The following is a 25,593-nucleotide window of genomic DNA, read 5'->3' on the forward strand; positions in this document are numbered from 1 at the left end:
TGAAAAAAAAAGTGAGCGTGTTAGGGGTATTAGGAGGACATTTCAAGCATAGCACTTCTCAAAACTTATTATAATTGAATGTTTTCTGTTTTATTTGTTTTATCATACAGGGCAAAAATTAGTCTATTTTGTTACATATATTTTTTTTTACCTTTTACCTAATAAAGACTCACAGCAGCTGCTAAATTCATATATCTTTTTTTTTTTTTGGAGACGGAGTCTTGCTCTGTCTCCCAGGCTGGAGTGCAGTGGCGCGATCTTAGCTCACTGCAAGCTCTGCCTCCTGGGTTCACGCCATTCTCCTGCCTCAGCCTCCCAAGTAGCTGGGACTGCAGGTGCCCGCCATCACACCCGGCTAATTTTTTGTATTTTTAGTAGAGACAGGGTTTCACCATGTTAACCAGGATGGTCTCGATCTCCTGACCTCATGATCCTCCTGCCTTGGCCTCCCAAAGTGCTAGGATTACAGGCGTGAGCCACCGTGCCCGGCCTAAATTCATATATCTTAATAGTCATTTCATATATTCATCCAATATTATTGTGACATAATTGTCATTTCAGATGAAGAGACTTGGAATTCTAAATTGCAGTTCTCTCTTAACTCAATTGCCAAGATAATACAGAAATGGAATGGAATAGCTGGTCTTTGAATGAAACTCTTTCATGCCAAATTTGGGGTTGCTGCAAATCTGGGTGGTTTTTTTTTTGTTTGTTTTTTTTTTTTTTTTTTTTTTGAGGCAGAGTCTTGCTCTGCCACCCAGGCTGGAGTGCAGTGGCCGGATCTCAGCTCACTGCAAGCTCCGCCTCCCGGGTTTACGCCATTCTCCTGCCTCAGCCTCCCGAGTAGCTGGGACTACAGGCGCCTGCCTCGTCGCCTGGCTAGTTTTTTGTATTTTTAAGTAGAGACAGGGTTTCACCGTATTAGCCAGGATGGTCTTGATCTCCTGACCTCGTGATCCGCCCGTCTCGGCCTCCCAAAGTGCTGGGATTACAGGCTTGAGCCACCGCGCCTGGCCCCCAATCGGGGTGTTTTTTGATTCAGGTTTATATCTGTCACCTCATCGAGCATACACTTTTAGACACATAGAAGATATCTGAAGAACAGATAGGTAAACATCACTTTGTTTACACCTCTGGTCAGTGTGTCCAGAGTGTATGAATTACAAATAAGGAAGTTTAGTGTTTGAAGCTATATTAATTATCTATTAGTGTGTAACAAATTATCTCAAAAACTAGTGGCTTAAACAGCAATAAACATTATCTCACAGTTTCTGTGGGAAGTGTCTTCACTGGGTATTTTGGCTTGGGTATCTCATGAAGTTGCAGTCAAGATGTCAGCTGGGCTGCAGTCATCAGAAGGCTGAACTGGGGCTGGAGGATTCACTTCCAAGATAGCTGGCTTCCAAGTTAGTGTTAGCTGTCAACAGGAGGCCTCTCCGTAGGGCTGGTTGAGTGTTGTCATGGTATGGCAGCTGGCTTCCCTCAACGTACATGATCCAAACATGCAAGACAGAAGCCCTAATGTCTTTTATAACCTAACCTTAGAAGTCACACACCATCATTTCTGCAATATCCTATTGGTTATGCAGGTCAAAGATACTCAGGGTGGGAGGGATCTACAAAGGCATGAATACCAGAAGACAGTGATCACTGGCGGCCATCTTGGAAGCTGGTTATCACAGGGAGCCAGTGAGAAGGCACCAGGTAAATTAGATTTATATCCTAATCCACAGGTCCTGGCCCCACAAGGATAAAACACATCTGCAATGCAAATAGAAGTCTGAGGAACAGGTGTCTATCATGGAAGGAGACCTGACCTGAGACCTGCCTTAGAGGCTGGAGAGTCCTGAAAGAGAGTGGACCCTGGAGTTGCTGGAGCCTGTCTTGACCCTTCTGCCCAGAGCAGGCAAAGTCTGAATGACATCTCAACCTTCAGTGATCAGCAATAGCTGTGTAACAATGGAGCATTTGAGCCACATGATGGAAAGGAAAGGTGAGGTGGCTCATAGGTGGACAGATCTTAGGAGAGAAAGGCACTGCAACCTCCGCTTCCTGGGTTCAAGCGATTCTCCTACCTCAGCCTCCCAAGTAGCTGGGACTACAGGCATGCACCATCAAGTCCAGCTAATTTTTGTATTTTTAGTGGAGACAGGGTTTCGCCATATTGGCCAAGCTGGTCTCGAATTCCTGACCTCGTGATCCGTCTGCCTTGGCCTCCCAAAGTGCTGGGATTACAGGCGTGAGCCACTGTGCCTGGCCGTAAATTCTTTATGGTTAAAAAATAACATTTTAGGCCAGGTGTGGTGGCTCACGCCCGTAAGCCTAACACTTTGGGAGGCCGAGGCAAATGGATCACTTGAGGTCAGGAGTTCGAAACCAACCTGGCCAACATGGTGAAACTCTATCTCTACTAAAAATACAAAAAAGTTAGCCAGGCATGGTGGTGGATGCCTATAATCCCAGCTACTCAGGAGGCTGAGGCAGGAGAATTGCTTGAACCCAGGAGGAAGAGGTTGCGATACACGGAGATAAGCCACTGCACTCACTCCAGCCTGGACGACAGAGTGAGACTCCATCTCAAAAAAAAAAAGAAAAAAAAAAACATTTTAAAGGTCATCCCAATCTTTAAATTTTTGGGGTATCTATTATTATGTACTTAAGAAAAACTTCCTGTTAGAAATCAAACAGCAAGATTCTAGGGAGATAAAATATTGCCAATAGATTCACTGGGCACTATATACTTAGCCCTCCAGAAATCCCCATCAGACCCCATATGATTAAATTAGCTATCCGTGTCCATTTCAGTGTCTCTGTAGCTAGATGGCGGTTAACATTTCTCATCGCTTCAAGGATCATTCATCTGTAGAGGGTCTTCTAGCCACCTGATACTGCAGATTTCTGTATTCCTTTGTCTGAAACTTTGAAGCAAATGTGTTTCGTTTCTCTTCCTTCAGCTTGGTATTCTCAGGAGCCTGCCCTTTCCAAGGAAGAAGAGGATACAACCAGGCCTCTTGTACGTCTTAAGCATTTATTTGTTTCCTGCGTTATTTTGCAGTGCAGTTACGGTGGGTATTGTAACCTACCAATATGTTGGAAAAAATAAATTGATGAAAATCAAAGTAAGAAAAAATACAGATAGAAAATCAGAACCCGGGGAAATTTGAGATATGGCTGTGCAGAAGCAGGTACATACAGAATTATTAAAGTTGAGTTCAAATTTAAATATGATCTGGAGAGTCAGAGCAAACTGGGACACTTAAGTTTATTCCATAAGTTGCACCATTTATGAGGAAAAACTTACAATTATTTAAGTAAAGAAAAGACTTTTTATTGGCACCTTGGTCAAAAAGAAACTCTAAAATATAGTTGGACTTCTGTGTCTGTAGATTCTGCATCCATAGATTCAACCAACTGCAAATCAAAAATACTTGAAAAAAAAGTGGGTGGTTGCATCTGTACTGAACATGTACAGACTTTTTTCTTGTCATTTTCTAAACAATATAGTGTAACAACTACTTACATAGAAATCACATATTAGGTTTTATAAGTAATCTAGGGATGATTTAAAGTATACGGGAGGATGTACATTGGTTATGTACAAATACTACACCATTTTATATAAGGGACTTGAGCATCTGTGGATTTTGGTAGCCGTGGGGGATCCTGGAACCAATTCTCCATGGCTTCCTAGGGACACCTGTAATTCCTTAATTCTTACAATTTTTAGCTCAGCTTTTAAAAGTCAGTCTTGGCCAAAGTTCAAAAGTTTAAATTATCTGGAAGAGGAAGTGAAACACATACCTTTCAAATGATCATACGTATATATTTTCTTCAATTGAATTTTTAATCCAAGTTGAGCTAAATTATACTAATATTGTATGGCAAAGTCTTATAGTTCTGATATCCATAGCTTTTCACATCGTTTTTATGGTCTCAGAAGATACAGTCTTCATCCTCATCTTACAAAATTACATATTCTCTGCTCTTGATTCTTTTTGTTTCGATCTCTGACATCACTCACACACCTGTATTTTGAATGTTTTCTGCTTAACTACCTCTTTTTCCTTAGCTTATGTATATCTTGCCCATCATGAAACATACACACATAACTTCTTTTGACCATATGATCATATGGCTCATCCAATTACTTCTGTTGGTGCGGTGGCCCTAGACAGGCTTGAGTTTAAATCTCGCCTCAGTGACTTATGAAGTGCATGACTATGGACAAGTTTCTTTTTTTTTTTTTTTTTTGAGACGGAGTGTCGCTCTGTCACCCGGGCTGGAGTGCAGTGGCCGGATCTCATCTCACTGCAAGCTCCACCTCCCAGGTTTACACCATTCTCCTGCCTCAGCCTCCCGAGTAGTTGGGACTACAGACGCCCGCCACCTCGCCTGGCTAGCTTTTTGTATTTTTTTAGTAGAGACGGGGTTTCACCGTGTTAGCCAGGATGGTCTCAATCTCCTGACCTCATGATCTGCCCATCTCGGCCTCCCAAAGTGCTTGGATTACAGGCTTGAGCCACCGCGCCCGGCCGAGTTTCTTAATCTTTTCGTGACTCAGTTGCATCTGTAAGTCTGTAAATGGGGATAATAATGGTATTTATCCCATAGGAATGTTGGGAGGATTAAATACATATAACAAGTACCCCATAAATGATAGGTATTGTTATTTTTTTCTCAAATATTTTTGGTCTGCCATTGGTTGAATCCATGGATATTGAACCCACAGATATGGAGGACCAACTGTTATAGCTTTATTGAGTTCTTACTATGTGCCAGGTATATTGTGCTTTACATAACTTATTTCGTGTAATTATTATCAGAAGTCTATAAAGTGGCCGGGCGCAGTGGCTCAAGCCTGTAATCCCAGCACTTTGGGAGGCTGAGACGGGCGGATCACGAGGTCAGGAGATCGAGACCATCCTGGCTAACACGGTGAAACCCCGTCTCTACTAAAAAATACAAAAAAAAAAAAAACTAGCCGGGTGAGGTGGCGGGCGCCTGTAGTCCCAGCTACTTGGGAGGCTGAGGCAGGAGAATGGCGTAAACCCGGGAGGCAGAGCTTGCAGTGAGCTGAGATCTGGCCACTGCACTCCAGCCCGGGCGACAGAGCGAGACTCCGTCTCAAACAAAAAAGAAAAAGAAGTCTATAAAGTATATATTATTTAATATTTTTAAGGTAAAGGAAATGAAGCACAGAGGTTAAGAAGCTTACATAGCCGGGCGTGGTGGCTCAAGCCTGTCATCCCAGCACTTTGGGAGGCCGAGACGGGCGGATCACGAGGTCAGGAGGTCGAGACCATCCTGGCTAACACGGTGAAACCCCGTCTCTACTAAAAAATACAAAAAACTAGCCGGACGAGGTGGCGGGCACCTGTAGTCCCAGCTACTTGGGAGGCTGAGGCAGGAGAATGGCATAAACCCGGGAGGCGGAGCTTGCAGTGAGCTGAGATTCGGTCACTGCACTCGAGCCTGGGCCACAGAGCGAGACTCCGTCTCAAAAAAAAAAAACAAAACAAAACAAAAAAAAAGAAACTTACATAACATTGTGCATCAGTGTGTCACAAACCCAGGATTCAAATCCATACAGTCTGACTCTAGGGCCCACACTCTACATTACCGTACAGATGGAGGCTCATTATGAGTGAAGAAATACAAAAGCCAATTACCCATTCATATTGTTTGTCTATTTTGTAATAATAGTTTTTTCTCTATTTGAAATTAGAATATTTTAAGAATGCCTATTTCAGTATTAGGACTTGGGATTTATGCAACTACCTTCTCCCAATCTGTCACTTTTATGTTATCATTTATTTTTTGTTGTATAGACACTGAAGTTAGTTATGTTTAATGTATGATAAATATGTACACATAATAGAATTCAGTCAAAATATGCAACAATTAATGTTTAGTCTTTTTTCATGAGTTGCCAATGTTGATCTTTTCTAAGATATCTTTCCTAATTAATATTAGATCATTGAGATAATCTCTGTTCAAAGCTTTGTTTTCCATATTTAGTCTTTAATCCAACTGGATTATAATATTGTAATTGGTTGGAGATAGGAATTTACTGATAATTCTATTAGTAGAATTATCTTTGCATGTAGAAGACCAGTTGTTCCAACACCGTTTATTAAGTAAATATTTCCTTTGTGATGCCACCTTTACTGTATACATACATGATTGTTTCTAGGCTTTTACTTTTTCTTTAATCTATTTGTCTACATTTATATCGGTACTGTACTTTGTGTGTTTTACATTGGTTTAATTACTATTACTTTATATGGGCAATGATTTTACCACTTCTTTATGCACACACATTATTCTTAGTTTTTCAAAAATTTTTGAGCTACTTTGGGACCTCTGGGCTTCCATTTGAATTTTAGAATTAGTTTATCTAGTTCTAGGAAGAAATCATGTTGGGGATTTTCATTGAATTGCACAGACTAATTGGAGAAGAATTGAGCAAAAATACATATATATATATGTATATATATAAAGATATATATAAAAAGATATTTATTTATTTAGTTAGTTAGTTATTTTTGGTGATGGAGTCTTGCTTTGTTGCCCAGGCTGGAGAGCAGTGACGTGATCTTGGCTCACTGGAACCTCCACCTCCCAGGTTTAAGCGATTCTCATGCCTCAGCCTCCAAAGCAGCTGGGATTACACCACCACGCCTGGCTAAGTTTTTGCATTTTTAGTAGAGATAGGGTTTCACGGTGTTGGCCAGGCTGACCACAAGTGATTCTGACCTCAAGTGATCCACCTGCCTCAGCCTCCCAAAGTACCAGGATTACAGGCATGAGCCATTGCACCTGTACCGAAATATATTTTCTGTCACAATTAAAGATGTTTCCATTTAAGGGAATCTATTAATATAAATTATTATATTCAAGAGAAAAACAATCAGATGTTTACAGCTGAAAATTTTTAAATTCAGAACCTGTGATTTCAAAAGGACCTATTTATAAAGTAAAAATAAAAGAACACTTTCTTACCATGATACTTTAAGAAATTATTCACATGGGCCGGGCGCGGTGGCTCAAGCCTGTAATCCCAGCACTTTGGGAGGCCGAGACGGGCGGATCACGAGGTCAGGAGATCGAGACCATCCTGGCTAACACGGTGAAACCCTGTCTCTACTAAAAATACAAAAAAAAAAAACTAGCCGGGCGAGGTGGCAGGCGCCTGTAGTCCCAGCTACTCGGGAGGCTGAGGCAGGAGAATGGCGTAAACCCGGGAGGCGGAGCTTGCAGTGAGCTGAGATCTGGCCACTGCACTCCAGTCCGGGGGACAGAGCAAGACTCCGCCTCAAAAAAAAAAAAAAAAGAAATTATTCACATGCATACAACACATATACATGCAGATAATAAGCTAAAAGCTAGTACCATGTTTACTTGTAAAAATGAGGCACTGGCCGGGCGCAGTGGCTCAAGCGTGTAATCCCAGCACTTTGGGAGGCCGAGATGGGCGGATCATGAGGTCAGGAGTTCGAGACCATCCTGGCTAATACGGTGAAACCCTGTCTCTACTAAAAAATACAAAAAACTAGCTGGGCAACGAGGCGGGCGCCTGTAGTCCCAGCTACTCGGGAGGCTGAGACAGGAGAATGGCGTGAACCCGGGAGGCGGAGCTTGCAGTGAGCTGAGACCTGGCCACTGCACTCCAGCCTGGGCGGCAGAGCAAGACTCCGTCTCAAAAAAAAAAAAAAAAAGAGGCACTTTCCCACTAGTCAGGAACCCAACCAGCTTGCCAGTGCTACCACATTTATCTATATAATTTTGTATGCCTAGACATAAGTAAGGGGAGGGAAATGAAGTAAAAAGTGGGATGGTACAGTCAAAATTATGATATCTAAATGATACGATTATGTTTTTAGGCAACAGAAGAGAAACATGAGATGATTAAAATATGGACACAAAATTAATATACAAAAATCAACGCAATTTTTCTCTATAAACCACACCATCAAAAATGAAATGGAAGAATGATGCTCAGACTAGAAAAAAACTCTAAAGAAAAAAATAAAGAAAGAAATGTATGTGATGTACATGGGAGAATGAAACCTTCAAATTATTACTGAGATATAAAAGAGGATTTGAACAAATTTTTTAAATACCCTTTTTTGGATAAGATCCGTCATTATTAAATTAATGTAAATTGTCTTTAACCTACATAGATTTATCTGAATCTCAATAACAATTCTAAATTATTTTTCTTAGAATAGACAAGTTTATTCAAGCCGAGTCTAGAATACGTTTGAAAAATAAAAACATGCAGAATGGCCAGGAAAAGTATAAAAGAATGTCATGTACCATCTCAAGTTTTTAAAAGAAGAATATTCGTTTAATGGTTATATAACTTTAGGGAAAAAAAAAATTTATAAAAAGTTGCCAGTCAGCACATACACTCAGAACTGATTTGTAGTTATCTTTATTCCCTTGCTGTAAACTTTGTTATTTTAAAGAATATGTTTGTTCCATTATGTATCTTGAAGAAAGTGAGGCATGGTGGCTCACACCTGTAATCCCAGCACTTTAGGAGGCCAAAGCAGAAGGATCACTTGAGGCCAGGAGTTTGAGACCAGCTGGATCAACACAGCGAGACCCAGTCTTTACAAAAAATTTTTTAAAATTAGCTGGGTGTGGCCAGGCACGGTGGCTCACACCTGTAATCCCAGCACTTTGGGAGGCCGAGGCAGGTGGATCATGAGGTCAGAAGATCGAGACCATCCTGGCTGACACGGTGAAACCCTGTTTCTACTAAAAATACAAAAAATTAGCCGGGTGTAGTGGTACACGCCTATAGTCCCAGCTACTCGGGAGGCTGAGGCAGGAGAATCGCTTGAACTCAGGAGGCAAAGGTTGCAGTGAGCCGGTATCGCACAACTGCACTCCAGCCTGGGCAACAGAGTGAGACTCCATCTCAAAAAAAAAAAAAAAATAGCTGGGTTTGGTGGCTCACATGTGTAGTCCCAGCTTCTCAGGAGGCTGAGGCAGGAGGATTGATTGAGCTCAGCAGTGAGGCTTCAGTGAGCTATAATTGTGGCACTGCTCCAGCTGAGACTCAGAGCGAGCCTCAGTTTCAAAGAAAAAATAAAGTGAAGGAGAGGAAGGTGCTGTGGTACCAGCAAGAACATTGGAAATGTTAGTGCTTCTTGCCAGAGGCAGAAGTATGTTCATGTTTTTTTTTGGTTCCGTTTGACAGGAGAAGGAATAAAACTTAATGACATGAACTGTGATTTTATGTTTTTTAAGGTTCGAATCCCTATGTTTCTTGCTATTAATATTAAATTTCTTAAGGTTTGTATGTGAAGAGAATCGGGCCGGGCGCGGTGGCTCAAGCCTGTAATCCCAGCACTTTGGGAGGCCGAGACGGGCGGATCACGAGGTCAGGAGATCGAGACCATCCTGGCTAACACGGTGAAACCCCATCTCTACTAAAAATACAAAAACTAGCCGGGCGAAGTGGCGGGCGCCTGTAGTCCCAGCTACTCGGGAGGCTGAGGCAGGAGAATGGCGGGAACCCGGGAGGCGGAGCTTGCAGTGAGCTGAGATCCGGCCACTGCACTCCAGTCCCGGCGACAGAGCGAGACTCCGCCTCAAAAAAAAAAAAAAAAAAAAGTTTGTATGTGAAGAGAATCAACATCTTGGGAAAATAGACCCTGTTATAAAGACTGACTCATCATTTTATACAGTCAAAAATTAAAACATATTTTACTTCTTGGTATTTTGTTACTTATGACTTTTGTCAGGGGTGCAATCTTTTTATATGAAATTTATGCTAAGTTACTAGAGTTGGTGGGAAAATGTTTTTGTGCTGATTTGCTAGCACTAATTTAAGAAATGTTTTATCTTTTTGTAGTTTTCCCCTATCTTTGTTGTGGTGTATACTCCAGAGGGATTATCTATTTCTGAAACATTCATCAATTGATTATTATGTCAAGCTCCATTCTGAGTACTTCACATTTACTGTGTTATTTAGTCTTCACATCAACCCTTTAAGGAGAATTCCACTTTATAGATAAGGAAACTGAGATTCGAATTTCGCTATTTGTCAAGGTAACACAATTAGTAAATTTTGAAATCAGAATTCGAACCCATGACATTGGATACCAACAGCCTATTAACTGGGAAAACATATCTAAACCCAGCTCCATTTTGAAAGTTTCGTACTTTAACATTTTTTTCAGTTGGAAGTGTGTCAGTCACATGTCTGTTCAGCCTTTCTGCTGCTTTTGTGAATAGAACAACAGGCGTTCATTCTTACACTTGGGGTGTGCAGGTTAAACTATGTGGGCAGCTCTGCTTTGGGCTGCACATCAGCCTCGGCTTAGGCTCCAGGGTGGGCTCACGTCTGCTCTGCATATATTCAATCTGAGTTTCAGCTGAAATGTCGCAGCTTCCTGTGCCAGGCTCTTCATTTGCTGTCTCACTGGAGCACATGAGCCAAGGTAAAGGTTGTAAGCACATTTCAGGCCTTGGCTCACATCATGTTTACTGACATTCTTTTTGCCCTGACAAAGAGCTCAGACAAGGCCCACATTAGTAGATGGGACATTAGTACAGGCAGGAAGTGAAGACTCGCTGAATAATCAATTTATCACATAACATTTTCTAATGGAATTATTTTTTATTGAGTTTGTGTTTGAGACCAGACCTTGCTGTGTTGCCCAGGCTGGAGTACAGTGGCATGAACTGGACTCAGGCAATCCTCCCGCCTCAGCCTCCCAAGTAGCCAGATGATAGGCATGTGCCATCATGCCTGGCTAATTTTGTTTGTTTATTTGTTTTCGTAGAGATGGAGTCTCACTATGTTACCCAGGCTGTTCTCAAACTCCTGGCGTCAAGCAATCCTCCTGCCTCTGCCTCCCAAAGTTCTTAGATTATAGGTGTGAGCTGCTATTCCCAGCTTCACTGAGATTTTTTAAACTTTAAACATATTGAAATATAGTCTTACAACTTAAAAAAACTTTATTAACATATAAGTCACATACTATGAAATTAGCCCATTTAAAGTATACAATTGAGTGGTTTTTAATGTATTCACAGAGTTGTGCAGCCATCACCATAATCAATGTTAGAACATTTTCTTTTTTTTTTTTTTTTTTGAGACGGAGCCTTGCTCTGCCACCCAGGCTGGAGTGCAGTGGCCAGCTCTCAGCTCACTGCAAGCTCCGCCTCCCGGGTTCACGCCATTCTCCTGTCTCAGCCTCCCGAGTAGCTGGGACTACAGGCGCCCGCCTCGTCGCCCGGCTAGTTTTTTTTTGTATTTTTTAGTAGAGACGGGGTTTCACCGTATTAGCCAGGATGGTCTCGATCTCCTGACCTCGTGATCCGCCCGTCTCGGCCTCCCAAAGTGCTGGGATTACAGGCTTGAGCCACCGCGCCCGGCAGAACATTTTCATCACCCTGAAAAGAAACCCTTTACCTGTTAGCTTTCACTTCCTATTTTCCCTCAAGGCTCTGATGTAGGCAAAAATAAATGATTTCTATCTCTATAGATTTCCCTATTCTGGACATTTAATGTAAATTGAGTCATATGATAAACTGTTGTCCTTTGTGACACCTTTCACTTAGCATTATGTTTCCAAGTTTTATGCATTTTGTAGCTTGTACCAGTACTTTTTATTTCTGAATAATATTCTATTGTAGGGATATACCACATTGTCTTTATTCATTGATTAATGAAAATTTGACTCATTTCCCCTTTTAGGCAATTATGAATAATGCTGATAAGAACATTGATGTACAAGTTTTTATGTGATCATATGTTTTCAATTCTCTTAAGTTTGTACATAGAAATGAAATTACTGGATCATATGATAACTCTATACGTAACCTTTTAAAGAATTGCCCCACTGGCCGGGCGCGGTGGCTCAAGCCTGTAATCCCAGCACTTTGGGAGGCCGAGACAGGCGGATCACGAGGTCAGGAGATCAAGACCATCCTGGCTAACACAGTGAAACCCCGTCTCTACTAAAAATACAAAAACTAGCCTGGTGAGGTGGCAGGCACCTGTAGTCCCAGCTACTCGGGAGGCTGAAGCAGAAGAATGGTGTAAACCCGGGAGGCGGAGCTTGCAGTGAGCTGAGATCCGGCCACTGCACTCCAGTCCGGGCGACAGAGCGAGACTGTGCCTCAAAAAAAATAAATAAATAAATAAATAAAAAATAAAAATAAAAAAGAATTGCCCCACTGTTGGCCAGGTACGGTGGTTCACGCCTGTAATCCCAGCACTTTGGGAGGCTGAGATGGACAGATCACCTGAAGTCAGGAGTTCGAGACCAGCCTGACCAACATGGTGAAACCCTGTCTCTACTAAAAATAAAACACAAGTAGCCGGACCTGGTAATCCTAGCTACTTGGGAAGCTGAGGCAGGAGAATCACTTGAACCTGGTAGGCAGAGGTTGCAGTGAGCCAAGATCACACCATTGCCCTCCAGCCTGGGCAACAAGAGCAAAACTCCATCCCCAGAAAAAAAAAAAGAATTGCCCTACTGTTTTCCATAGCAGTTGTGCTAGTTTACATTCCCACCAGCTGTGTATGAAGATTCTGGTTTCTCCATCAGCACTTGTTCGTATCTGTCCTTTGGTTATAGCTCTCCTAGTGGGTGTGAAGTAATATCTCATGAGATTTTGATTTACATGTACTGTATAACTTGTGATGTTGAACACCATTTCCTATGTTTCTTAGCCATTTATATTAATATATCTTCTTTGAAGAATTGTCTATTCAGAGCCTTTGCCCATTCCTAATTGGTTTGTCTTTTGATTATTTTTAAGAGGTCTGTACATATTCAAGTGTCATCAGATAAATGGTTTGGAAATATTTTATCCTATCCTCTGGGTTGTCTTCACTTTCTTGATGATGTCCTTAGAAGCACAAAAATTTTTAGTTGTTCTGATGTCCATTTTTATTTAATTTTCTTTTGTTGCTTATGCTTTTGGTGTCTAATTCAAAGTCATGATGTACAGTTATGTATTCTGAGACTTTCTTTTTTTCCTTTTTGTTTTAGCTCTTACAGCTAGATCTTTGATCCATTTTGAGTTAACCTTTGTATACAGCATGATCCACCTTCATTGGCTTGCATGCAGATAGTCCAGTTGTCCCGGCATCATTTGTTGAGAAGACTATTCTCTTTGCCGGTTAAGTTTTTTTTTTTAATCACCATTTATTATGATATGGGGGCTTTGTAGTTGCCCTATATCATATTGAGGAAGTTCTCTTCTTTTGCTTATTTGCTTGTTTGTTGGATGTTGGGTTGTTGTTGTTTGTTTGTTTTCAATAATAAAAGGGTGTTGGATTTTGTTGACTACTTTTTCTGCATTTACTGAGATGATCTTATGGTTTTTGTCTTTTATTTTATTGGTATGACATGTTACATTAATTGATTATCAGATGTTAAATTAATACTGCATTCTCCTGGGATAAATCCTGCTTGGTTATGGTCCATAATACTTTTTTTTTTTTTTTTTTTTTTTTGAGATGGAGTCTCGCTGTGTCGCCCAGGCTGGAGTGCAGTGGCCGGATCTCAGCTCACTGCAAGCTCCGCCTCCCGGGTTTACGCCATTCTCCTGCCTCAGCCTCCCGAGTAGCTGGGACTACAGGCGCCCGCCACCTCGCCCGGTAGTTTTTTTGTATTTTTAGTAGAGACGGGGTTTCACCATGTTAGCCAGGATGGTCTCGATCTCCTGACCTCGTGATCCGCCCGTCTCGGCCTCCCAAAGTGCTGGGATTACAGGCTTGAGCCACCGCGCCCGGCCATAATACTTTTTATATGTTGCTGGATTAGGTTTGTTAGCATTGAGGATTTTTACCTCTCTATTAATAAGACAGAGTGGGCGGTAGTGTTTTTTTTGGGGGCAGTGCATGTGTGTGTGTGTGTGGTGTGTGTGTGTGTTATCTTTGTCAGGTTTTAGTATTAGAGTGATACTTGCCTCATAAAAGATGTGTCCCCTCCTTTTTATTCATCTTCTTTGTTTTGTTTTGGAAGAGTTTGTAAATAAGTTAGTATTAATTTCTTTTTTTTTTTTTTTTTTTTTGAGACGGAGTCTCGCTCTGCCGCCCAGGCTGGAGTGCAGTGGCTGGATCTCAGCTCACTGCAAGCTCCGCCTCCCGGGATTACGCCATTCTCCTGCCTCAGCCTCCCGAGTAGCTGGGACTACAGGCACCCGCCACATCGCCCGGCTAGTTTTTTGTATTTTTAGTAGAGACGGGGTTTCACCATCTTAGCCAGGATGGTCTCGATCTCCTGACCTCGTGATCCGCCCGTCTCGGCCTCCCAAAGTGCTGGGATTACAGGCTTGAGCCACCGCGCCCGGCCTTAATTTCTTTGTTGTTTGGTAAAATTCACCAGTGAAGCCATCTGGGCCTGAGTTTTTCTTTTGGGTAGTTTTTTTTTGTTTTTGTTTTTGTTTTAGTAATTCAATCTCTTGTTACAAGTCTTTTCGTCTTTTCTTTTTGTTTCAGTTTGATCAGTTTGTGTCTTTCTAGAAATTCACTCATTTCATCTGGTTTGTTGGCATATATTTATTCATAATATCTCTTTCTATTCCTGTTCATTTCTGTAAATTAGTAGTAATGTTTCTACTTTCATTCCTGATTTTTGTATTTTGAGTCTTCTTTTTTCTCTGTCAGTCATATTTGTTCATTTTGTCAATTTTTAGTTTTATTGATTCGCTCTAATGTTTTTCTATTCTGAATTTCTTTGATTTCCATTCTAATGTTTGCTTATTTCCTTTTGGTTACTTTGGCTTTAGTTTGATCATCCTCTTCTAGTATCTTTTTTTTTTTTTTTTTAATTGAGACAGAGTCTCACTCTGTCACTCAGGCTCAAGTGCAGTGGCATGATCATGGCTCACTGCAGCCTTGATCTCCCAGGCTCAGGTGATCCTGCCACCTCAGCCCGGTCCCCCAAGCTCCCAGTAGCCGAGACTACAGGCATACACCACCACGCCCGACTAAGTTTTTGCATATTTTGTAGAGATGGGGTTTCACCATGTTGCCCAGGGTGGTCTTGAACTCCTGGGCTCAAGCACTTCACCTGCCTCAGGCTTCCAGAGTGCCAGATTATGAGCACACCCAGTCCTCTTCTAGTATTTTAAGATAGAAAGTTAATTGATTTGAAATCTTTCTTCTTTCTTAATAAAGTGTTTACAGCTATAGGTTTCCCTCTAAAACTTGCTTTAATGGCATTCCATAAGTTTCGGTATGTTGCACCCTCATTTTCTTTTACTTCAAAGTATTTTGTAATTTCCATTGTGATTTTGTTGATCTATTGGTTATTTCAGAATGTTGTTTAATTTTTACATATTTTTGAATTTCACAAATTTATTTCTGTTAGTGATTTCTTTTTTTTTTTTTGAGACAGAGTCTCGCTCTATCGCCCAGGCTGGAGTGCAGTGGCCAGATCTCAGCTCACTGCAAGCTCCGCCTCCGGGGTTCACGCCATTCTCCTGCCTCAGCCTCCGGAGTAACTGGGACTACAGGCGCCCGCCACCTCGCCCGGCTAGTTTTTTGTATTTTTAGTAGAGACGGGGTTTCACCGTGTTAGCCAGGATGGTCTCGATCTCCTGACCTCGTGATCCGCCGGTCTCGGCCTCCCACAGTGCTGGGATTACAGGCTTGAGCCACCGCGCCCGGCCTTCTGTTAGTGATTTCTAATTTTTATCAATTGTGATCAAGGAACATACTTTACACAATTCTCTTAAAATTTATTGAGGCGTTTTTTTTTTTTGTTTTTTTTTTTAAGAGACAGGTCTTGCTGCATTTCCCTGGCTGAAATGCAGTGACTGTTCACAAGCATGATTATAGTTCATGATAGCCTTAACCTCCTGGGCTCAAGTGATCCTCTTGCCTAGCCTCCAGTGTAGCTGGGCCTATTGAGGATTCTTTTATAGACTAACGTTTTTTCTTTTTTTTGAGATGGAGTCTCGCTCTGTCACCCAGGCTGGAGTGCAGTGGCCGGATCTCCGCTCACTGCAAGCTCCGCCTCCCAGGTTCACGCCATTCTCCTGTCTCAGCCTCCCGAGTAGCTGGGACTACAGGCGCCTGCCACCTCGCCCGGCTAGTTTTTTGTATTTTTTAGTAGAGATGGGGTTTCACCGTGTTAGCCAGGATGGTCTCGATCTCCTGACCTCGTGATCCGCCCGTCTCGGCCTCCCAAAGTGCTGGGATTACAGGCTTGAGCTACCGTGCCTGACCGACTAACGTATTTTCTATCTTAGAGAGTGCTCTATATACACTTGAGAGAATGTGTATTCTCTTGCGCAGTGTGTTCTATAGGTGTCTGTTAGGTCTGATTGGTGTATGGTATTTGAGTCTTGTATTTTCTTGCTTATAATCTGCCTGCTTGTATCCATTATTAAAAGTGGTGTTTGGGCCGGGCACGGGGGCTCATGCCTGTATTCCCAGCGCTTTGGGAGGCCGAGGTGGGTGGAGCACGAGGTCAGGAGTTCAAGATCAGCCTGGCCAAGATGGTGAAACCCCACTTCTACTAAAAATACAAAAATTAGCCGGCTGCGGTGGCAGGAGCCTATAATCCCAGCTACTAAGGAGGCTGAGGAAGAAGAACTGCTTGAACTCAGGCAGCAGAGGTTGCAGTGAGCCAAGATTGCACCACTGTACTCCAGCCTAGACAACAGACTGAGGCTCCAAAAAAAAAAAGTGGTGTTTGGAGTCTCCAAAAATTATTTGTTAAATTGCCCATTTCTGCCTTCAATTCTGTATTTTTGCTTTATGTATTTTAAGACTGTTAGATGCATATATAATTGTTACACCTTTCTGCCAGATTGACCCTTTTATCACTATAAAATGTCTTTTATCTTTTTTTTTTTTTTACCTTTTTGCCATTTTTTTTTTTTTATTATTATACTTTAAGTTCTAGGGTACATGTGCACAAGGTGCAGGTTTGTTACATATGTATACATGTGCCATGTTGGTGTGCTGCACCCATTAACTCATCTTTTACATTAGGTATATCTCCTAATGCTATCTCTTCCCCGCCCCCGCCCCCCCACAATAGGACCCGGTGTGTGTTGTTCCCCTTCCTGTGTCCAGGTGATCTCATTGTTCAATTCCCACCTATGAGTGAGAACATGCAGTATTTGGTTTTCTGTTCTTACGATAGTTTGCTGAGAATGATGGTTTCCAGCTGCATCCATGTCCCTACAAAGGACACAAATTCATCCTTTTTTTATAGCTGCATAGTATTCCATGGTGTATATGTGCCACATTTTCTTAATCCATTCTGTCATTGATGGACATTTGGGTTGATTCCAAGTCTTTGCTATTGTGAATAGTGCCGCAATAAACATACGTGTGCATGTGTCTTTATAGCAGCATGACTTATAATCCTTTGGGTATATCCCCAGTAATGGGATGGCTGGGTCAAATGGTATTTCTAGTTCTAGATCTTTAAGGAATCGCCACACTGTTTTCCACAATGGTTGAACTAGTTTATAACTTATAACAAAATAGTGATTTTAAACAATATTGTTTGTTTCTTTTTAAGGGCAAGAATACCAATTGTGAGGTGTAGAAGGAGTCCAAAATTAAAACAAAAACCTTTTCATCTTGTTTCATTTCAATCATAGAGATTCAGCTATAATTAAAAAAAACATTCGGGAGGCTGAGGTGAGAGGATCGCTTGAGCACAGGAGTTCAAGACCAGCCTACTATGCCTCATAGCAAGACTCTGACTCTTAAAAAAACAAAAAAGAAGCCAGGTGTGGCAGGGTGCTCCTGTGGTCCCAGCTACTCCAGAGGCTGAGGCAGGAGAATTGTTTGAACCCAGGAGGCGGAGGTTGCAGTGAGCCGAGATTGCACCACTGCACTCCAGGCTGGGCGACAGAACGAGACTCCATCTCTAAAATAAATTTTAAAAAAAAGTCAGTGCTAAGCATCTTGAAATATTCAAACATACGGCATTTGAAAGGAGAGACAGGAAAAACTCCCTTCATTTATGTTATTGTCTTACATCCTATTTTCTTGAACCTGACCTACCTATTGTAACATAAATGTCATTTCCGCTAAAAGTTTAAAACAAAATTTAATGCTTTTTAAGTAAGAAAATAAAAAAGATATAGTTCATGTTCAACAATTTTACTTGAGTTTTTGGAAATTAAGTTACTTGATCTGGATTTTTGCAATTTTTTTTTTTTTTTAAGACAGCCTCACCCTGTCACACAGGCTGGAGTGCAGTGGCATGATTGCTTTGCAGCCTCTACCTCCTGGGCTGAAGTGATCCCCCCACCTCAGCCTCCCGAATACTCGGGGCCACAGGCACATGCCACCACACCTGGCCAACCCTTTAACATTTTTTGCGGAGACTGGGTCTCCCCATGTTGCCCAGGGTGGTCTCAAACTCCTGGGTCAAGGCAGGAAAATGTCTTTTATCTTTAGTAACACTTTTGTTTTAAATTCTATTTTGTCTGATATTAGTATATCCACTCAAGCTTTCTTATGGTTGTTTGTATGCTGTATCTTTTTCCATCACTTTATTTTCAAGCTATTTGTGTATTTGAACCTAAAATGTATTTTCTATAGACAGCATATAGATGAATTCTGTTTTTCTATCCAATCTGACAATCTCTGCTTTTTTTTTTAGCCTGTTTAATCCATTCAGAGTTAATGATAACACTAGAATTATTGGGCTATGTCTGCCATTTTCCTTTTTGTTTTCCATTTGTCCTATGTCATTTTTTGTTTCTCCTTTACTGCTTTCTTTTCACTAACCAAATGTTTTCCAGTTTTAAATTATAATTTCTTTAATGATTTTTTCACTGTATTTTCTTAGTGGTTGCTCTAGGAGTTGGATACTATATATCTTATCAGAACCTACTTCAGATTTATATTGTTACGTTAAGATATGGAAATGTTGGTCTTATGTAGTTCTATTCCCTCTTCCCTTGTGTTATATATATTACAAATTCAACCCATTATTATAATTACTACTGCATACAGTGTTGCATCACTTAAAGAAGATGAGAAAAGAGTTTGCAAATATGTATTATGTTTATATTAACCTTATTTACCATTTGTTTGTGTTGATTCAAGTTCTAGTAAATCTTGTGTCATTTGCTTACTCTATTCCAAATTTGCTTTGAAGATTCTCTCTTTAAGTCTGGTTTTTAACATTTTTGCTATGGTATATCTGACTGTGGGTCTCTTACATTTGTTTTACCTGGAGTTCATTGAGCTTCTTGAATATATAATGTTTTTTGTCAGATTTGGGAAATGTCCAGCCATTAATTCTTTGAATGTTTTTTCTGCATCTTTCTTCTTCCAGTACTCCTACCATTCATGAATTGGTACACTTAATGGTGTTCCACATTTCTCTGAGGCTCTGTTTATTTTTCCTTATTGTTTTTTCCTTTGTTCTTTGGATTGATGATCCCTATCAATCTATTTTTAAGTATGCTGATTCTTCTGCCAGTTCGGATCTATGATCAAGCCTATCTGGTGAATTTTTTCACTTTGGTTATTGTACTTTTCAATTTTATAATTTCTATTTGGCTCTTTTTTAAAATATAACTTTTGTCTCTTTATTGAGATTCTCTATTTGATGAGACATTGTCCTCAGACCTTCCTTTTTAAAAATAATGATTTCCTTGAGCTCTATAATGGTTGCTTTGAAGTTTTTGTATATTGAATCTGACATCTGGGCCCTCTAACAGGCAGTTTCTGTTGTCTGCTTTTTTTTCCATCGTGTGTTTTTCCCTTTCTTGTCTCTTTACCTGTCTGGTAATGTTTTGTTGAAAACTGAACATTAAGGATATATATAGTAGCAACTCTGTTAAAATTTCCTTTTCCTCTTTTCTTGTTTTTGTTGTTCTTTGTTTAGTGACTTGCCTAGATTATTTCAGTGAAGTCTATTTCCCCTGTAGTGTGAAGTCTCTGTTGTCACTCCTCAAAGGACATAGCCTTGGGCATGTACAAACTCACTCTGGGATGACAGTGGTTCAGTCAGGACTCTTTTTGATTGTCCCTTTCCTGGATCTGTCTTTTTTTCTTTTCTTTCTTTTTTTTTTTTATTTTTTTTTTCTTTTAAGGCAGTCACTCAGTTGCCCAGACTGGAGTGCAGTGGCACAATCTCGGCTCACTGCACCCTCCACCTCCTGGGTTCAAGCGATTCTCATGCCTCAGCCTCCCAAGTAGTTGGGGTTACAGGCGCGGGCTACCATGCCTGGCTAACTTTTGTATTTTTTGGTAGAAACTGGGTTTCACCATGTTGGCCAGGCTGGTCTCGAACTCCTGACATCAAGCAATTCACCCGCCTCAGCCTTCCAAAGTGCTGAGATTACAGGTGTGAGCCACCGCACCTGGCTCTGGATCTGTTTTTTTTTTGTTTGTTTGTTTGTTTGTTTGTTTGAGACGGAGTCTCGCTCTGTCACCCAGGCTGGAGTGCAGTGGCCGGATCTCAGCTCACTGCAAGCTCCGCCTCCTGGGTTCACGCCATTCTCCTGCCTCAGCCTCCCGGGTGGCTGGGACTACAGGCGCCGCCACCTCGCCCAGCTAGTTTTTTGTAGTTTTTAGTAGAAACGGGGTTTCACTGTGTTAGCCAGGATGGTCTCGATCTCCAGATCTCGTGATCCGCCCGTCTCGGCCTCCCAAAGTGCTGGGATTACAGGCTTGAGCCACCGCGCCCGGCCTGGATCTGTTTTTTAAACTGTCTTAAATTACTCAATCCCTTGGGCATAAATTACTCCACAGTTTGATCTGAGTCTTTTGAGGTTTCTTTTCACCCCAGGAGGGTCCTTTATTGTCTTTCCCTGGTTTTCTGGTAACTGTCCTGTGCTTTACCTTGCTGCTTTTAATTAAAAGTAGAGCCAGGTATAGTGGCTTGTGCCTGTAATCCAGCTACCTGGGAGGCTGAGGTAGGAGAATCGCTTGAGCCCAAGGGTTTGAGGCTGCAGTGAGCCCTGAACGCACCAGCCTGGGCAACAGAGTGAGACTCTATCTCTAAAAAAAAATAAAATAAAACTAATAAATAAATACAAAGAATTACCACCTTCTCTTAATTGCTCTCCACCAAAATCTCCGTTGTGTCTGAGTGCGCCCTTAAGCTTGAACTTTGCCATAACTCTGTTGCAAATAAATTCATTTCCTTGTCTCTTCACATTTGTCAAGCCTAAAACAAGAAAAATAATACAATTATTCAAATTTGGGATTTAAAAAGAACATGTAATAAACAATAGAATGGTAAGTTTTAAAAAGTTGAGAGGAAAAAAAAATAAAAATAAAAAGTTGAGAGGGATTCCACTTCCAGGATAGCAATGGAAAGTATTCCATGGACCTAATCCACAGTAAAACAAGCATAACTGGTAAGAAGCATTTAAACCTGCAGATTGTGGCTCAAATGCCATAGACTCTTATAGTTTTTATTAAGTTTTAGTGATTTTTTATTATTATTAAATAGTTCTTTATTTGCTATATGCCTTTAGGGCAATTTCCAGAAATTTTAATCTTTAAAAACTTCTCACCAGTGTTTATCTATATATTAAACTTACCAAGGAGTTCTTACCTTCTAAATGGATAATAGTAGCTACTTTGTAGCCTTATTAAGGGAATTTTAAAAGTTAACATAACAAAATATTATAGCATTGTCCAGCACATAACAAGTAGTCAGTAGGTGACAGTGATAATATTAATGATAGTAATGATCTCAATATCATAGAGATAGTTTCTCAGAAACATTATTCAGCCTTTGGGCCGCGCCTGGTGGCTCACGCCTGTAATCCTAGCACTTTAGGAGGCTGAAGTGGGCAGATCACCTGAGGCCAGGAGTTCAAGACTAGCCTGGCCAACATGGTGAAACCCTGTCTCTACTAAAAATACAAAAATTAGCCTGGTGAGGTGGTGGGCACGTGTAATCCCAGCTACTTGGGAGGCTGCTGCAGGAGAATTGCTTGAACCCAGGAGCGGCGGTTGCACCATTGCACTCTGGCCTGGGTGACAGAGTAAGACTCTATCTGAAAAATAAAATAAAATAAAATAAATTCAGCCTTTGGTGATTTCCATTTGTATTTCCCATTTTATCTTGTCCCATTTGTACTATAATAAATTCCCCTAAGTGTGGATGTGCAGGTGCTTTTTTTTTTTTTTTCCCTAGAGAACCTTTGCAGTTTAAAAGGTTTTTCTTTATTTCCTTATTTGGATATATAATTATTTTAATGGGAAGTGCTAGACACTATTGATCAAATCACATTCTTTTTTAGAAATTTGGCATTTGTTTGTTCGTTTCTGTTATATCATTCTCATAGATTTAATTCCCATCCTTTGATTGTAAATAAACAAAAGACTAAAACCTCACTCCCTTTCTTTGATGGTTAACTATGGACTCTGTCCTTAGCTGTATTACCCACCATGTATATTTTCTACAGCTGCTCACATCCTTCGGCCATGGATTCAGCTCCCAATTTTAGATTGATGACTAAAAACTTTTCATCTCCTTTCTTCTTATATCTAACTGCATAGTGAATATTTCCATCTGAAAGTCCTATAGCAAGCTTGTCCAACCCACGACCGGTAGGCCACATGCAGCCCAGGACAGCTTTGAATGTGGCCCAATACAAATTTGTAAGCTTTCTTAAAAACATTATGAGATTTTTTTGTGATTTATTTATTTATTTATTTAAGCTCATCAGCTGGTGTTAGTGTATTTTACATGTGACCCAAGACAATTTTTCTTCCAATGTGGCCCAAGGGAAGCCAAAGATTGGACACCCTGTCCTATAGGAATTTCATACTTTGCATGTTCAAATTTTCATGCCTCTCCTCCTTCCTCTTGCCTTATTTCTCTTACCTCTCTACTCTCTACCATGTTCCCCTTCCCCCTAGATCACATAAACATCTGGACAGGTTCTGAGCCAGTTACCTGTGAGTCACGTCCAATTCTTCCATCTCTGCCACAGCCGGGTAAAAATTAGTGACCACTGACTCTAGCTTCCTGCATAATAGATGATGAATGAATAAGTTTGCTGACTTAATAATTAACATACCCTTCAAGGAGATTTCTGCTATGCTTTATTTTCCCTACAATATAATGTAAAATTAGGTAAATATGAAGACCTGATAAGGTTTTTAATGACCTCTGACCCCTGAGTACCAGCTAAACAAGTTCTTACATGTTTTGATCACAATTCCTAATTTTGATGACTTCAGATTAATTAGCATTATGTTTTTACAGGAAACAGTGACATTTAAGGATGTGGCTGTTGACCTTACCCAGGAGGAGTGGGAGCAGATGAAACCTGCTCAAAGGAATTTATATCGGGATGTGATGCTGGAGAACTACAGCAACCTAGTTACAGTGGGTAAGGTAGCTTGGTAGCTTTGCAATTTAACAGAGAAATTCTTTTCCATTTCTGAAATGTGTGAAGACTGTAACTTGCCAGATGAGTGTAGCCTTTCCTTTCTCCACATGACTGTATGTGCTCCACTCTTCAGTGTTAAAGGCTAATTACTTTGTGTCTTGTGTAAGTTTGTTCGTCCTCATCTTTCGTAAACCCTCAAGCTTGGATTTAGCCCAAGATCTGGATGGTTGTCTCCAACATTAACATCCACATCCTTTGCTATTTCTTGTAATAGGCTGTCAAGTCACCAAACCGGATGTGATATTCAAGTTGGAGCAAGAAGAGGAGCCCTGGGTGATGGAGGAAGAAATGTTTGGGAGGCACTGTCCAGGTGAATAAATGAAAAGCAGCTCTGAATGAGAATGCCACATGAGAGTTGTTCAGTGAAGGGTTGATACCATTTCACAATTTCCAAGATTTTCTTAAAGGCCCTGTTCTTCTAGAATGACAAATGGGATGGAGTGGTTTAGATTACTGTGACATTTTTAGATATTATTCTTCCTATATTGCAGATATTTTCCTCTTTTAAATTGTAGAGGGCCAGTAGCCCTATCCAATTTCATAATACCATCCTTCCCTAATTCATTCACAGCCTTCCTTTCAGGATTATTGTTCCTCTCTCTATGATCCTTGGGCACTCTCTTTCCTTTATGTTTATGGTTTCATTTCCTTATGCACTCAGTATTTCATGGTTGTGTAGTAATTTTTTTTTTTTCTTTTTTGAGACGGAGTCTCACTCTGTCACCCAGGCTGGAATGCAGTGGCCGGATCTCAGCTCACTGCAAGCTCCGCCTCCCGGGTTTACGCCATTCTCCTAGCTCAGCCTCCCAAGTAGCTGGGACTACAGGTGCCCGCCACCTCGTCCGGCTAGTTTTTTGTATTTTTTAGTAGAGACGGGGTTTCACTATATTAGCCAGGATGGTCTCGATCTCCTGACCTCGTGATCCACCCGTCTCGGCCTCCCAAAGTGCTGGGATTACAGGCTTGAGCCACCGTGCCCGGCCCGGTTGTGTAGTAATTTTAAAACATGTTTCACACTTACGTTTCTTTTCATTTCTTTCCTTCTTTCCATTTTAAAAAGCTTCAGACTTGTGTTTGGTTAACAGTAGTTTCACTTCCCATTGTACTTCACAACCCTGACAGTCCCATGGCTTAGAAATGTAAAAGTTTCTGGCTTAGAAATCCCATGGCATCTCCTTTCTGCTTATTCCCGTCTCCCATTCCTTTAATTTTTTGAAAATACACGAGGTCCATACTTGGTTAAAAAAATATAACTAGTATTATACCTATAATACCAATAGTATACGTATACCTTTTGTGCAAAAGTAAATCTTATCCTTGACACAGTCCCTTCCTTTCCACAGTTACATACACTTCTTTTTTGGAGTTATCCTGGCTATTTTTGATTATTTTACCGTATGAATTTTAGACTTAACTGTCTATTTCCAGAGAAAAACCTGTTCGAATTTTTTTTTTTTTTTGAGACGGAGTCTTGCTCTGTCGCCCAGACTGGAGTGCAGTGGCGGATCTCAGCTCACTGTAAGCTCCGCCTCCCGGGTTCCGCCATTCTCCTACCTCAGCCTCCGAGTAGCTGGGACTACAGGCGCCCGCCACCTCGCCGGCTAGTTTTTTGTATTTTTTAGTAGAGACAGGGTTTCACCGTGTTAGCCAGGATGGTCTCGATCTCCTGACCTCGTGATTCGCCCGTCTCAGCCTCCCGAAGTGCTGGGATTACATCGAATTTTTATTGGGATTGTGCTAAATATATAAATTAACTTTCGGAAATTTAACATCTCTTTAATGCCAATGTTTTCTGTCTAAGAACACACTCTGTTCAGATTTTCATATCTACTTTTGTGTCCTTTAGAAATGGAGCTTTCCAAGTTTTCCCATTGTTGCTTTTGTATATCTCACTATAATAATGGGTAAGAAAGCTATAAAATCATTCTTATTTACAGATAATGAGATTATAGCCCTGGAAAACACAAGAGAACCAATTGAGAAAGTATAACAAATAGTAAGAGAACTCAGTGAGGTGGTAGGATATCAAATTTAACAAATAAAAATCAATAGCTTTCATATATACTTCAACAACCAAGTAGAAGATACTAAGGAAAGAAAACTACATTTATAATAGTAAGAACAAAGATGAAATACCATTCTAGGTATGGATATATAACAGTATACTGAACAAAATCCTGTCTTTATGAGCTTATAATTTAGTGGAAATGA

At 40.8% G+C, this 25,593-nt stretch overlaps 1 protein-coding gene across 1 annotated transcript in view; it reads left to right on the forward strand.

Annotated features, from left to right (window-relative positions):
• ZNF568 (zinc finger protein 568) overlaps positions 1-25,593 on the forward strand; it is a 45,376-nt gene that overhangs the window by 5,643 nt on the left and 14,140 nt on the right. The window contains exons 3-6 of the mRNA XM_033225970.1: positions 1,734-1,993; positions 2,955-3,013; positions 23,196-23,322; positions 23,597-23,692. Of these exons, the coding sequence (XP_033081861.1) occupies positions 1,918-1,993; positions 2,955-3,013; positions 23,196-23,322; positions 23,597-23,692 (358 nt within the window). The 5' untranslated portion in view covers positions 1,734-1,917. The remainder of the gene's footprint in view (positions 1-1,733; positions 1,994-2,954; positions 3,014-23,195; positions 23,323-23,596; positions 23,693-25,593) is intronic.

The sequence above is a fragment of the Trachypithecus francoisi genome, unplaced genomic scaffold (genome assembly GCF_009764315.1).
Source record: "Trachypithecus francoisi isolate TF-2019V2 unplaced genomic scaffold, Tfra_2.0 Lachesis_group12, whole genome shotgun sequence".
NCBI lineage: Eukaryota > Metazoa > Chordata > Mammalia > Primates > Cercopithecidae > Trachypithecus > Trachypithecus francoisi.